At 42.4% G+C, this 16,038-nt stretch overlaps 1 protein-coding gene across 4 annotated transcripts in view; it reads left to right on the forward strand.

Moving 5' to 3' along the window:
* The window catches only part of zcchc2 (zinc finger, CCHC domain containing 2), a 28,966-nt gene that overhangs the window by 5,982 nt on the left and 6,946 nt on the right, over positions 1–16,038 (forward strand). For 3 of the 4 annotated variants that reach the window (XR_007139101.1, XM_047806319.1, XM_047806320.1), the window contains exons 4-13: positions 7,403–7,474; positions 7,753–7,850; positions 10,169–10,263; positions 11,012–11,095; positions 11,518–11,578; positions 11,948–12,068; positions 12,160–12,203; positions 13,503–13,600; positions 13,926–14,021; positions 14,283–15,323. Coding sequence is in view for 3 of the 4 variants with exons in the window: in XM_047806319.1 (XP_047662275.1) it covers positions 7,403–7,474; positions 7,753–7,850; positions 10,169–10,263; positions 11,012–11,095; positions 11,518–11,578; positions 11,948–12,068; positions 12,160–12,203; positions 13,503–13,600; positions 13,926–14,021; positions 14,283–15,323 (1,810 nt within the window). In the remaining variant the exon portion in view is untranslated. Of the gene's footprint in view, positions 1–7,402; positions 7,475–7,752; positions 7,851–10,168; positions 10,264–11,011; positions 11,096–11,517; positions 11,579–11,947; positions 12,069–12,159; positions 12,204–13,502; positions 13,601–13,925; positions 14,022–14,282; positions 15,396–16,038 lie in introns of all 4 variants that reach the window. The other variant, XM_047806321.1, reaches the window with a different exon arrangement.

Raw genomic sequence — 16,038 nt, forward strand, 5'->3', positions numbered from 1 at the left:
TTAAAGATGCGATAAAACTCATGATTTATCTTGGTTTTATTTTCTCACATCAGGAAAAGAGCACAGTCGTTTTAACAGACAGGTGTGTAGACTGTCCACGAATCCATGCTAGCCAGATAGCTAACAAGCTCCAGACAAAAATATAGGGACAATCTATTTAAACAAATACATGAAGACTTGTGTGTAGACCAAAGTTAAACCACAGGATTAAACATTTAAATGCAGATTTCTTCAGGTTCGAGAAACATTTGTCTTTTTTAATCTCTACTTAGTTAGCAGCTGATGCTAACTGATGTGTTTTAGTGTCATTTTAATCCTGCAGAATCTTTTTGTAGAACTTTACCAACACATCTGAGGAAAAAGTTAATATTCCTGATAGTTTTGTGCTGTTTCTGATGTCACTGTACCTTTAAGTTGTCTCTGAGATGTCATGGCTGAATGATGCGGCTAAATCGTTTATCTCAGACATCAGCTAGCAAAACCTTTGTGATTTTTTTTTTTACCACAGAGGGGTGTCTTTTATTTTATTTTTTTGTTTGTTTTGCGATGTTAGAATGTATATGTATTCAAACAAAGCTGGAAATGAATGATTTCATTTGTAAATTTACACATCTGTGTTACGCTGGTATGGAAAAATCCAGATAGTTCTGTACAAACAGCAGCATTTTACATCAATTCCTTATAAGAGAGAGGGAGAGTTCTAGGACAAATTAATAACGTCAAACAAAACGTACTAGATACTTACGTAGAACAAATTTAATGGTACTCTTTATAGGAGGAGGGATTAGTAAGGAGGATTTGGCAACCCCGTGAGGCATTTTCACCATTTAGTCGTCATTTTGTTGAGCTCTGCTTCATGAGCTTTGCATTCTGTGGATTTGTGCACATCACTAAATACATATATATATACTGTAAATCGGATTAATCAGATCTCTTGATTGGAACTTTGAGGGAATTCGTCGTTTGGTTTTGACCAAACGAAAGGCCCAAAGATCTGGTAAATAGGTGTTTTTGTGTTTGTCAGCCTAAGCTTTAACCTCGGCAGATATTTTTAGCATGCGAAGGCTTCCTCACCCTTCTAACGTGTCCCATTTGCTTGGCAGATGATGTTCTTGTCATACTTGAGCTTCCTTGTTCCATTTGCATTATACATGAAGCCTGAAAATGACACGACCTGCATGCTGGATCAATGCCATAGCAAACTAGCGCTAGCTTTTTTTTTGTGCTTAGAAGGACACTTAGCAGTAAACATCCGGTTGTTCACAGAATGGATGGTCCCTCTGGTCTGGACTGAGAGAGTGGATGGATGGCTCAGCACCATACTGCTCTCTCTGTCTGTTTCTGGCCTGGAGGAGGGCAGCTTAAAAAAAAGGGTCCTTTAAGGACTTATTTTGGCTTTTGGCTTCACTGTTGTCGCAGTAATTGTTGCAGGGTCACACTGCTGTGCTTCTGAGGGAGGAAAAAGTGACTAAGTTTAGCCAGGAAGACCTCCCTTCCCTGAAAACACACACACACACACACACACACACATGTCCTACTAGGGCCTGGCTGATTGAGCAGATAGGATTCCTAGAGATTATCGGAAAGAATAGTTTTTCACAGTTAAAGTGTGACTTGTGATTTCTAACTATGCAGGCAGCAGTTTATTAGTCTTTAATTCTCTGTAGGTTGCTTTTTCTCAATCCAGTTAAGTGTTGACTGTTTGCTTCTCCCTGTAACGCTGGTTTTACCCCGTGCTAATCATTCAGTGTTTTTTGAGTCGCGTCACGTGGGATGAAAATAGAAGTGCTGCAACACGCCACGGCTATTTCTAGCATTATAAATAGGGTTTTTCTACATTTTACTTTTTTTTATAGCGAACCAAATGTAATTTCCTCAGTTCAGTTCAGGTCGAATAAACCTAACCAAATGGCAAAGAACCAAAAGTTTCACTTTTTTTTAATTAAAAGTGGTCAAAGCGTCCACAGATACGGTTGGTTGGTTTTTACGCTTAAGAGTCAGAATCATCATTGCACAAGAGAAGAATATTTCGCTCTCCTTTTTTGCTCGTATTCCAATCAAACTCATCCACAGGCTAAGTTGTGAAGTAACAGATGCGTTTAGAACTTACACAAGTTGGCTAATGAATATTAATGAGCATGGGAGTCTGCTAATGAATATTTATAAGCAGTTGGGCCGCCTCTGTTTTAGGTCAAAAAAAAATAGTTGGAGAGAAAGAAAAGCACTTTGTGATCTATTAAAAATATATATATATGAATATGTTGTTAGTATGTGTTCGGAAAGGCACTCGGGAATAAAATGACAGCAACGTTTATAATTATAAGCACCTTTAATCTTTTACGTCTGCTGGTGGACTTTGAGCTTCTTTCAGGCCTTGGGAAAGGTCATTCTGAAGCAGCAAGGGTTTTCCTAACACAAAGGAGCTTCCTTACCATGCAAAACAGTATTCAGCCTTTTCGGTCCTCCCAAAGTTCGACTCATTGTGCCATCCAGAATCGGAAGTCGTAACGGCACGTTTGTGCAGAAACACGATTCAAGGTACAAAAAAAACAAAAAAGTAGAATCTCAAAGATGAATTGGTGCTTAAAGAAAAAATCTTCAGTCTTCTTCCTGTTTCAGGAGGATCGAGATACTGATACCAACGAATGGACGAAAGTTGATGCAAAGGTGATTGAGTTTGAGAAGCATATTCTGTCTTTTTATCTCCTGATTTGTTATCTCGCCTCTTCTTCCTCATTTCCATTTAAAAAAAACAACAAAAAAACATCTCTATTCGTAACGCCGCCTCATTTGTGGGATAAAGACCTCACGGGGACAGATTTGCGTCTGCGGGTCTGTCAGCAGGGACATCACTACTGACCAGAAAACAAGGTGTTAACGTTGCCTCGTGTTCAATAAGTAAAACCTTTAATACTTTAAAGCATTTTTCTCCCAGATAAGCTTTAATGACATAAATAAGCAAATCTTGTCTTAAAGCTATGACTGTCCCAAATTTGCTCAGAAAAAACTGTTCCGGGTGTCCTCTCTGAAAATCCGTGAAACGTTCATGCCGGCGTATAAACGCTGGAGTTTTTCTATCAAAGCAGTAGGTTTTGATTTGTTGTCCTCTGAAAAATGCAGCCCTTGGCTCGGCTCAAAAGAGCATCCCTCTGACTTTTCTTCTGGCTCCAAAGGGAGGAGCGCATCCATCTTGTAGTAGTTCTTAGAGCCCGGAGGCGTGGGCGAGACATATTGAGGACACTTGTGAGGACGTGACTAGCCTTTTACCCGCCTCTTTTGGCTTGAGCACAAGGTGATGGAGAGTCGCTCTGACACCGCCTGCAGTGGAAGTGTTCGCGGACGCCGCCGCGTGTCATTACGAGTTCAGCGAGCACCGATCTAGTGTGGCAGCAAATCGGTTCAGTTCCTGCTGTGAGCAAAATGAGATTTATTCACTCTGGGATAAAGGGAGCTTGGTGGATCTCGGGGGATTTCGCTTTTTATGTCCTTGCCTGGTGGTGCGAGAGGGAATGCACTATTAGGACATCTTTTTTTTTTTTCCAGCAATTATTAACAGCAAATTGGGCAAAATGACCAATATAATTCTAAACGTTGTTACACCAAAGTCAGATGGAATCACATGTCATGTGTGTGTGCTGGATTGTTGAGAATTCCAAATCGTTTGCTATTAAAATAATCTAGTTTACCTCAAAGAAAATGGAAGTCGGTTAGCTTTAAAAAAAAAATGCTATCTGGCTAGCACTACAATACGGTGTATTGACAAGGAAGTAGCTAAATTTACTCAAACTCTAACTAGCTAAACAAGCGTGCTTTTTATTTACACACTTTTACAATATAATATATTGAGTATATATGCTATTAGGTCAATTTTATCCACATCATATAGGTAGCTAGCATGGTATCAAAGTAACGTGGAAAAGGGACGGAAAGTCTTGCCGAGGAATGAAATATTTCAAAATAAAATTCAGATTTTAGGTCACGTACACGACCGCACACATACGACCGTCTTCTCATCGGAGAGCTAAACAGGAATTAAACAACAGTATCAAGAGGTGCAGCACAGTATAATATTTATTGTATGACTGTATTTTGGTGTGCCTGATACCTAAGGGTTAGGCATGTAAAGGAGGGAGACACACACACACACACACACACACACACACACAATATGAGAAGGGAGATGGAGCTTGGCGGGCCGTACCATCTGCTTGCCTGTATGTGGCACGGGGGAGTGTGTTCTAGCCAATTCATCCATCTTTCTTTAGCTCAGGCTTAGCAGAAGCCGTTATTCCTGTGTAGGAAAATCTGTTTGAGGATCTAGCAGTAATAAACCTGCACCCGATTTTTATCAGCTGTGTTCGTTGCTCGTCATCAAATTGACATTTTCCTCCTGACTGAGAATGTTTTATTACTCTAGACCTTGTACATATTAAAGCTAAGGAGCAAAAAAATCCCTTGAAATTTAAAAAAATCGAATTCTGTTCTATAAAAATCGTGCTTAATTATTTTTATCAATGTTATTCATACGAGCTGTGATCTTTTTGGTACAGCCCGTCCTCCCCTAAAGTCTAGTGGGTGGAGCCAAAAAAGTGGGATCGTCCAAGATGGCCGCCGTAACTTTAGTATTTTCGGCGACACGGTGGATTCATTTAAGTCTGAATCTGTACGTTTAATATTATTAGCAGTTTACGCTGTTATTTTCTTAACGTTTTTACGTCATTGTTTACTTTTATGGAAACCGTTGACACTGAATTAAAAATGTGAAATATGAGTATTGAGAATTCAAATCAAATCAAAAATTTTATTTGTCACATGCACATACATACAGGGTACGATATATGCAGTGAAATGCTTTATGCAACTGTCCTGAATAAGAATATAAAAAAGTATTAAAAAAAAAAAAAAAAAGCAAAAAAATAAAATGAGAATAAAATAATCAGAAAGTATAAACTATATAAGAAAACTATATAAAAAACTATAAAAATATGAAATTCTCGAATTGTTCGTTGGATGGAGTGGATTGTCTTGCCTAGGTAAATTGTTACCATAGAAACAAACAAATCTCTTCTAACCAATCACGTGAGAATTCGACAGCACGATTATTTTATTAGAAAAGTAACTTTGTTTTAATAGCTAGATTTGGGCAGTTCAGGTGGCTGACGTGTTTTAATGGCAGTTCAAATTCCAGCTCGCTCTTGCATAATCCCGGTCTCCACCGACCGGCTTCCTGTCTTCAGACCTCACACTGTTTGTGAGTGTGTGTGAGATTGAAAAACAGCCAAAATCACAGATTGACCGCTTCACTTCGCGCCTGCTGGCTCGGCGTGGAAGATAGACTTGATGTAATCCTTCGTTTCCCGTTTTATCTCCAGAGGATTGTGAGGTGGATCGGGGGTGGAGAGGTGGACTGGGAGAAGTTAGGACGAGGAATCCCGGCTCGCGCCAGCTTTTCAAAAGAGCAGGAAATGATTTCCTCTCGCTCTCAGCCTTCCCTGCATTTCAAGCAGAAGCTGGTCATACATCACTGCCATCACAGCCAGTGAAGGTTTCATTCCCTGGGCCTGCTCCATGCTAGTCGCCGAGCCTGTACTACAGGCTAACCTGCTATTAAATAAGACATCACTATAGACCCGAATAATCTTTTGCAATCATTCTTCCAGCAAGGAAAAAAAGCCAGAAACTAATGTTTACTTCATGCTCGGGGCCGAATCGGCGTTGAAAGGCTGTTCAGCGTTGCAGATAAACCCTTCGACACCCTCTTGTTGGCGTCTGGGGGATGAGGAATTGCTATAATTACATCCATCCTCTTACTGACTCTGACTGCGGCTACATGTGCCAGAAAATGTCACAGGCACGCCACTTATTCATTTTTGTTTTGCTTTGTTTCATGCAAATGTCTGCGATATCCCTCAATTCTGCTTTGAGAATTGTATCATCATGTAATGTCAGCGCACTGTGTCCTGAACTGAACCGAACTAAACTTTCATCCCCCGACCTCTTGCGAATTCCTTTGGGATACACAGAAATGTTCCGCCATGACTCACTCTGTACAAGAATGAGCTCAGAAGTTCAATCGCAGCCTCTCCGTCATCCTTGCCATCGCACTCGGATGGTGTGTAAAATGTGTAAATATTTTCCACACATGCACCGTAATCTAAACTAGTTTACAAATGCCTTTGGGATTCCTCTAGTCACCCCGAACGGCCCACTTTTAGCTGTTTGCCTTGTTCTAAATGTAGCAGGTAGAAGAACGTGCTGTTGCTTAAAGGATCAAGGTCTTGTTACAGAAACTACGTGTCGTCATCTGTGCAGTGTGTGTGTGTGTGTGTGTGTTTGTTTATTTGTGTGTAGTTTGTGTTAGAATATTTATTTCTACTTTGTTGGCCTGTTTGTATAGTAAACAAACAGGCCAAGTAATTTCACGTTTTTATACAGGTGCCTTGTTGAATTCTCGATCCTGATTGGTCAGCAGATTTTAATCGATCAACTGTAATTGATTAACTTTGTTTTTTTTCTTAATTAGGTGTAGCATCTGTAGTCATACAGGGATACGACAAGCTCCACATGATTTTAATGCTATTAATAAGCGGATTTAAAAAATTTGTTTGCTGTGGTGCCGTTTTCTGTATTATTTGGCCGGCAAAAGTGGAAAAATTGTTTACATGTCGCCGCTGTAACATGTGCGTTAACACGAGCTAGCTTGTTTCGCCGATGTTTCACAACAGTAAATATATAACTGCTTTGTTTAATACAGAATTAGAAATAAAATTTAAAAACCACATCATAAGACATCAGACAATTATCTCACAGCATTGACACAAGTCTTGTCACATACATTTTTTGTTGGAAAACGTTTATAACAAAGTGCTACTTTGTTATAAACACAAAGTTCTGAATCTCGTGCAGGAGCAAATTTTAATTACCTCATTAAATAAATATGACGCTGGAGTACGTCTTAAATATTTGAATAGCAGGATTTTATACACATCGACGCCGGCGATTTGAACTCTGGAACATGAACGATGTAAAATAAGCCGACCAGCGATGTTGTGGTGAAAATTATGTAATGACCTATTTTTAGTCGCACAGCAGCTAGGAAACGTCCTGGTCCACACACAGCTGATGTCATTATCGCCAGTGCCGTTTCTGACGCGTCGACACATATAAAAGTTATGAGTTCGGCCGCTGGAAACTTCAATTTATTATTCGGTTTCGTTCTCCCTCGGCGTCTGAACGTCTTACGACGGGGATGTAAATGGCACCGAGACAGAAACGACGTGAGCCGCATGTAACGAGGGAATGAAATAGCTCGTGTCAGAAATAGCTCACTACTACTAACAGCGGAAACAGTCACTGCTTCAAATAACGTCTGTAAGTCTTAACCCTGTTCCTCTCGTTCCAGGTTAAATGGTCTGACTCATCGTCTACGGCCGTGACCAAAAGTCATCGCGAACTACAGGATTTTCTTTTGAAGGTATTTGCCATTTTTATCTTTCTCTCTTTTTTTTTTTTTTTTTTTTAAATCTTTCCACGTTTGAAGCAAAGACGAGATGTCATCTCTTCATGTTGCGAAACACATAATAGAGCAGTTTGTTTGTGTTGGTGGTGGCGGGGGTGGGGGGGTTCCGGGGGAGTAGTCTGGCGCACCAATATGTTTTAAATAATTAGCACGTGAAGGCTTATCTTTATTGAATCCATGTTTTAAAGGTGGCGTTAAATTTCCTTTTTTCTCTCATTTTATTTTATCTGTAGCTGTGTAAGGAAAAGAGTGCAGGAAGTTTCGAGCACGACGTTATCGGATTACTGAGTCGGGCCGAGGGCGAGCACAGAGAGCTGGAACGAATGCTCAGGTGAGTCTTACCTCTTCTCCTTTATCCAGATTAGGGGTATATAAAACCCCAGGCTTTACACCATATGATGTAGATTCGGCCACGGTAGTAGCTTACGAGACCTGACGAGAACATTAGAGCATTTACTAATAATAATTGTTCAAATTTTAGCGTTAGTTGTAAGTCACCTTGGAGGTGTAGTGTTAGTTATTACACATTAGTTTATAAATATGACTTCTGTTTTACCCTACAGTGATTGTGCACCCCAAACTCTATAAGCTCCTTTTTTTTTAAGTTTACAACAACCAAGTCCTATCAGAGCATTAGTTTGTTTCTTTAAAACCCATTTTTCTATCACCAGGCGTTTAAATGAACAGATTTCAAAAATGTGTATGCTGGTGTTCACATATCCGTGTGTATATAGTGAAGCACGGTCATGGTAGCATCGCGGTAACTGCTGAACTCTTGCTTGCGTCTCCGTCACGTGCTTAGATATAAGGTTGTTATTATTTATGTTTACATTCTGTTTTCCTATTTAAGCTTAGACAAAATTTTATCAAGAGTAACTCCTCCTAGGGCTTTCGAGCCACCTGCACCAAATCCGGATATGTTGTAGACGCTGGTCTGAAGTTTGTTGCTATGACTTTTCTAAGCGATCTGAGTACCAGTACTTCCGGTCCAGGGTCTCAAAATGGCCTTTTTTCCCCATAGACCCCCATTATAAACTTTGGAGGTTTATACGTAACTCGGCAAGCTTGCAAACAATCTACACCAAACTCGGCCAGCTCCTTTAGGGTGAGACTGAACAAAGGTTTAACTTGGTGTACCGACTGGTCCTTCAGTACACCAAGATATGCAAAATCAAAAAACTTTTTACAACATGGACATGTGACGCATCAAAACACTCAGAACAATGAGGGGAACTTCCTCACGGGTATTCTGATGACGTCACATGCTCGTCTCCACTTACCTCCAAATGTTTTGGCAGCCTAGCTTTCTGTCTACTTGCTTCCAAAAGTAACCCTGACCCTTATGTCTACTCGCCTCCAAAAAGCACCGGCCTTTGCGAATACTTGCATCGTCAAAGCCAACATCAAAGTTTGTGGTGATGAACTTTACAAATGTACTTATCAGTTACAACCTTATTACTATTTGATTCAAACTGGGACCAAAATTAGAGATTCCTTCCAGTCCGTAATGCGTCCTGAATGTTTGCTTTAGGAAATTTGTGGAAATGTCTTTCCTTTCCGAGCTTTCTTGTGTTTATTTCCCTTACATACACCGATGTCTTAAATGTATATATGCTGTGCACACGACTCTAAAGCAGCATAAACACACTTCCATGAACCGCCCCAGCTGATGAAAGACAGATAATAACGGAGCGTAAATCTCCAAGCTCTGTTTATAGGACAGCATTAACGGCACGCAGCTCGGCCCACGTGACTCCATACGTACGCAGGAGGAACGATGATTACGGCTCGTTGTGTTTGTTTGTTTTTTTTTATTATTATTATTATTATTATTAATTTTTTAATTTATCAGAAGCATTGAAGGCAGGTTCGGAGAGAGTCTGCTTTGTGTCGTGTAGATCAGAGAGGATGAGTCCCTGTGAAGGGGGACGGTATAAGGATGCGCTGCTTTGTACAAGTGGCAGGTTGGAATATTTAGGTCAGCTGTGTGTGTGTGTGTGTGTGTGTGTGTGTGTGTGTGTGTAGATTTATCTTCCTCTGGTGGGAGTGCTCGTCTTTCGCCCAAGAGCTGATTAGTCCTGAGGGAAAGCAGAGACTGGCAGCAAGCTACACTATTACCTCATGGCACCATTTATAATCCTGCGTTCATGCTAGCAGTGTTTGCTTAGCTCGTGGCTCGCGGGTCCATAGCAACCGCCGTCGTTCGCGTTGGCCTGGTCATGGCTAGCTAGACTAGTTTAACTGAAAATAGTTTGCTTGTTTTTCACGTCATCAACCGGTTAGCAAAGAAAGCTAATTGTATTAGCTACCTACGCTCACCATAAGCACCTGTTATTACCTTTCAGGCAGTGTTTTTTTTTTTTTTTTTTTTTGCTTTTTTCTTTCATAATGTCTTGATTCACATTTAACAATACACGACCAGGCTAAGCCACAGATGTATTTAAAACAAATGCAGGTAGGAACTAAAGCAATATTTAAACCTATCGAATATTGAATTGAGCCTCTTGAATATTGAATAGAATCCATGCTGGTTCATATGGATTCATAATCGAATCATATCAACATATTTATTTGATTCTCTCACCCACTCACTCTTTTCTTCTTTCTTTGCCTCCACCTCCGTGTCGTCTGTCTCTGCGTCCCGTACAGGGCGAGGTTTGCGTCTGTGCCACGGGAGTTCCTTCAGATGTGCCAGGCCTCAGGGTTTTTCCTGCCCCAAGCGTCTTCCCTACACTGCAGTCACGGTAAGAGTTCACCGCATGTTACGATCTAACGATCACATCATTACACCAGTGACACACAACCCGGCACCTGCCGAGACGCTCGAGCGGCCCGGGAAACGCTTTTCCTCCTGAATACAAAGCATTTGGCTTTAAAAAAAAAAAAAAAAAAAATGTTAGATAGCACACCCTGGTGGAGGGGAGATGCATGTTAAAGAAAAAATCTGGATATATTTCAGTCATGTGAAAAGTGTTTGTTTACTTTATGTATGTTTTTTAATAAAAAATACAAACGTGGAGCAAGTTAGGAGTGTTAACTGTTACAATCTAACAATGACGCATACGGATCTTGCCGAGGATGTTTTGTATGGAGTTTTATTCATGTGTAAAAATGGAATTCCAGATCATATCTAAAAATAACAAACCGCTCCTTTAATGTGTGACATTTCGCTCGTGGCGCTGCTGTAAAGGAGCTCACGTGCGTGTAAAGCAGTCGAACCGCGACAGAGTTAAAGGAAACACAGTGAATTATTACACAAGTCACGATGGAAATACGTACACTGCTTTACACACACACACACACACACACACACACACACACACACACACACACTAATAATGTTTTGTATATGAATAGTGTCAGAATGTGGAACACAATAGATTAGCTTGAATGGTGTGTGTGTGTGTGTGTGTGTGTGTGTGTGTGTGTGTGTGTGTGTGTGTGTGTGACCTGAGGGAGGTGTAATATCTGACTGTCTGCTCTTCTGTGCAGGTAACAACGCACCTGGTGCCAGAACCCGACAGCCGGCACCTCGCTTCTCAGAGGACTGCTCAGAGACTTCCAGCCTCGATGAGGGTGAGACACACACACACACACGCACACAAACACACACACACAACACCACACACGCACACCTTTATGCATGGCCCACATCTGCTGCCACATTCTGAAGACACACACAGAGGCACACAGACAGATAATAATAATAATAATAATAATAATAATAATAATAATAATAATAATAATAAGAGACTAGTGAAAAACTAATGTATATAAAGGTTTGACCGCACCACCTTCAGAGATATATACCCAGACTGTGCTAGTTTTAGCTCTAGTGATGATATTTTATATATATATATAAAAATATAAATACATACATAAACATCTGTTTGAGACCCTGAACAGCTGCACAAGGTTTTGAGGTTCGAGGTCTGAGGATGTGAAAAGCACAGAAGTGAATGTTGTGTATTTGTGTGACGAGAGTCTCTGTCTTCTAGACCTCGATGCGTATGGGGTCTCACACTCCAGAACACACAGCACTGGAAACACGATCCATGGGTGAGTTTCACACACACACACACACACACACACACACACACACACACACACACACACACACACACACAGAGTTTATACCTTTAGCAGAAAAATCACATCTCTTATTTTTATTCATTGCCACTTATTATTTTTTGTGTTGTATATTTTTACATCTTAGAGAGGACCAAACGTCCCCACAAATATAGGAATGTCTGTTTTTCTGCTAAGAGGTTTACTGAGGTTAAGAGGGCATTAATTAGCTGCATTAAAAAAATCTGTCAATGAAATGTCCTCAGAAGGATACTAAGGCATGTGTGTGTGTGTGTGTGTGTGTGTGTGTGTGTGTGTGTGTGTGTGTGTGTGTGTGTGTGTGTGTGTGTGTGAGAGCAGTAAGCAGCACATGGACAGCGTTCAGTGGGAGTGCAGCAGGAGGAGTCTGCACAGCGAGCCCTACGGGGATGTGACGGGGAGGAGACGCAGCTCCCAGCCATGTGGGACAGAACCGGAGCAGGTCACTTCTCTCTCACGCCTTCCTTCATTCCATCCACTTTGTTCACTTAACAAGAGTTCTAGAACTTTCTCTGCTTTCTTGCATCCTACAGGAGAGCGAAGAGAGGAAGATCAGAGCAAGACCGGCAGGCAAAAGGTAATCTAATCCCAGCTTGTTGCAATAGTGGCAGAATAGGTGCAGAAAAGTGAGGGTCAGAGTGGCAGATTTTCATGTCGGCCAATAGCGTTCGAGACGCGTCGTGCCACGCCTTCCTTCCCCGCCTTCCTGCCCCGCCTTCCTGCCCCGCCCAGTCCAAACAGACTTAAGAGTTAAAAAAAAAAAAAAAAAAATATAGAGAACAGACCATTTCTCTGAGCTGTGTAATGATCACAATCGAACATAATAATGTCACAGTGCTCCTTTCTAATGTGTTACTAGTATCAGGATCATAGTTTTTTGTTTACATTTAAAAACTTCGGAGTCAGCGGTCGGAAAAAAAGTTTTTAAGGGAGAAACGAAACGCTCGGGAGACGCAGAGGCAAAAAACAAAAAAACAAAACACAGACGAATCGTATGTACCGCTAAGAAGCTGATACCCTGAAGCAAGACACACACACACACACACACACACACACACACACCCCTGTGGGTTGGACAGATACTTTTTTCCCCCCAAGCATTCAACTGGATGGGCATCAAGACTAGTACACGATGACTCATCAAAAAATAAATAAATAAATAAATACATTTCCAGAAGTGCTAAACTGTGCTATTTTACCAGCATTAATGTACTTTAATATTATGTACTGAATTTATTAGATTTATATAAAATGAAGCAGTTTATTTTTAAACGTTCCATAATAGAGAGTTTTAATAGCTTTGGCTGTGAAGTTAACACACACACACACACACACGCACATTTATAGAGACTGTGTTCAGTAATTCATTAAAAATAGCATCCTGGTGAATATTAAAGCCAGTCTCTGTACTGCATCCTTGCGTCCACCTGTTTTTAGCTCATAATTGCTTTTCTTGTCAAAAGTTAGAGCCCAAAGTAAAACACAACAATTTAATTAACACAGTCTTCCACCCATCCCCCACCCCCAGATCCCCCTGAGAGCTCAGCGGCTTATGAGTTTGTGCATAAATGCAACAGCAAAGAGCTTATTTTTTTTCTCTGCTACTCTACTGAAGATGTGAGGTGTCTGTGTGTGGGTGTCTGTGTCTGTGTGTGTCTGTGTGTGTGTCTGTGTGTGTGTCTGTGTGTGTGTCTGTGTGTGTGTCTGTGTGTGTGTCTGTGTGTGTGTGTGGGTGTCTGTCTGTGTGTGTGGGTGTCTGTCTGTGTGTGTGGGTGTCTGGGTGTGTGTGTCTGGGTGTGTGTGTGTGTGTCTGGGTGTGTGTGTGTGTGCATGCCTTTGTGTGTATCTGTGTGTATTGAAACTGTGTGCTTTACAGGGACAGAGGCAGGAGAGGCCCAGTCGGGAAAAGCTCTGTAGCCAATGGGATTCAGAGAGTTCCTGCAGTCCAGATGATGAATCAGGCCATGTGTAAGGGTAAGTGTGTAAGGGTAATGTGTGTGTGTGTGTAATGTGTGTGTGTGTGTAATGTGTGTGTGTGTGTGTGTGTGTAATGTGTGTGTGTGTAATGTGTGTGTGTATGTGTGTGTGTGTAAGGGTAATGTGTGTGTGTGTAAGGGTAATGTGTGTGTAAGGGTAGTGTGTGTGTGTGTCTGTGTGTGTCTGTGTGTGTGTAAGGGTAGTGTGTGTGTGTAAGGGTAGTGTGTGTGTGTTTGTGTGTGTGTGTGTGTGTGTGTGTGTGTGAGATGAACCTTTGCAGCATGTATAACATTGTATGTGTTTTTGCCTTGTTTTCTGAAAGCATCAGGCAGGGACACTTATGGAGACACGTCTTCAGAGAGCTCCAACTCGGTGCCTTCGAGCCCCGTCCACCATCAGCGCAGTGTGGAAACACAAGGTCAGTGCTGTGACTAACACCAGCTCTGCTGTGACCAGAGTCCATCTGTACATAGCGTTAATATTCAGCCGTTTCAGCTCTTTATTTGGCGAGTTGTTAAATTGCTTCATTAACCTGAAGTAATAATTCTTGTCCTTGAAAATTCTAAATTGTATCATTCCTTTTTTTCTGTAGTTCTGTCATCGTAGGGAAGCATTATCTCTCTCCCATCAGAGTTCATGTGTGTGTGTGTGTGTGTGTGTGTGTGTGTGTTCTCCACAGATACAGAGAGTCAGTCTGATAACTCTGTCCCTGAGCCAGCTGATGCACCCCGCCTCCCCCACGGGCAAAGCATGGGCAGAAAAGCGGTTGCCATGGTGAACCCGTTGGTGACCGAACCGGAGCGTGTGGGTGCAGATGTACCGCCGCACCCCTCAGCTGTGGTGGAGCTGGCGCTGACCTCGTGCCTCCCGTATGCCCTACAGTACAGCACCGCGCACAGAGACACGGGCAAACCCGGAGAGAGCAAACTCACCATCACAATCCCTCTGGGCAAACAGGATACCAGGCCCAGCATGGCCGTCCCCAGAGACCCCGCCCAGTGCCCGCTGCCGCCCGCCTTCCCTGAGCCACTTCATCCTCAGGCACCTCCCAGTACGATCACTGCTCCGGTGAAACCTTGTGCCAAGGCCAGTTCTCAGCCACAGGGCTCTCACATGCCCTCCAGTATAGTTCAGTGTCCTCTCACTAGCACTCAGATACCCAGCTCTACCCCTCTACCGCCCCCCGTTAGCATTCCCACCCCAAGTGAGAACACGGCTTATATCAATAGCACTGCACAGTCACAACCAACAGGCTGCAACACCTGCGGTTGCCGGGGTACCTGCGGAGGCAACGGGGCCCACCAGGCTCATGCCAGCTTCTTCCTGCCTGCTCATCCCACCCGCCAGATGTTCGGCCCACCCGCACATTTCTTCCAGCTGGCACCGTCACTGTGCAGCACCACCTTCCCTACACAGGGCCACCAAGGGAACGGGACACCGCTGCCCTTCTATGCCCACACATCTCCAAGTGCCGCCTTCGCCAGCAGCGCACTCCTGCACGCCCACTCAGAGCACCTGATGTCAGCGCAGCCCGGCTACGCCACTCTGCCCCAGGTCGCACAGTTTGCACGCTTCTACACGCCCGTCTTCCCTCCCATGGGTTCCATGTCTGGTGCTGGAGGAATCAAGAAGAGCGGCGCCGTGTCCTGCTATAACTGCGGCATGAGCGGTCACTACGCGCAGGACTGCAAGCAGCCGTCCATGGACGCCGGGCAGCCAGGTAAAACCAGTGCCAGGAGGTGACGAGTATCTCTGCCGTCTACATCGTAATCTATTTGCCTTTTTTTTTGCAGTTGAGTATTCGGAGACTCACCTTTCCCCTGAATAATCCAGGAACACAATTTATTTTGTCAAATGCACTGTTTGGTCATGAAGTTGTAATGTACACCTTTGTATGTCCTCAATTTGTCAACAACGTGCCCACAGGTTCGGTTCATTTGTGCTCAGCTCTAAAGAACATGTTTCTGTAGGAGACGTGTTACAGGGACACGTTTAGAGCGCTCGTCTCATCGTACCGAGAATATATTCGAGATACAACCGAAAACGATCCGCTTCTGATCGAAACTGTATAAGATCCAACCTGACAGACAAGCGGGTTAAGACGTGTGCGGTATTTGGTTAAAAAAAACAAACAAACAAAAAAAAACGTAGTTGCTGCTTATTATAACGTAGCGACATGTCTGACTTTTGACTCGATGTCGTCTTCCCGACGGCCGAATCAAACGAAGATACGCCGATTTAAAAACAAAATGTTCTTGTTTTCTTGGGTAAAAAAAACAACAAAACGTTCAAAGATGTTAAACCTAAAAAAAAACAAAAAACGTTTAGTTAGAACGGCGCACGATTCTATCTACACTAATGCGTGTTCACTACGCCGCCAATCAAACTATTTTCTTTAGAGCGAAATAAACAAAACACGAGCACAATTTTTAAAA

Source organism: Tachysurus fulvidraco, chromosome 22 (genome assembly GCF_022655615.1).
Source record: "Tachysurus fulvidraco isolate hzauxx_2018 chromosome 22, HZAU_PFXX_2.0, whole genome shotgun sequence".
NCBI classification, from domain to species: Eukaryota; Metazoa; Chordata; class Actinopteri; order Siluriformes; family Bagridae; genus Tachysurus; species Tachysurus fulvidraco.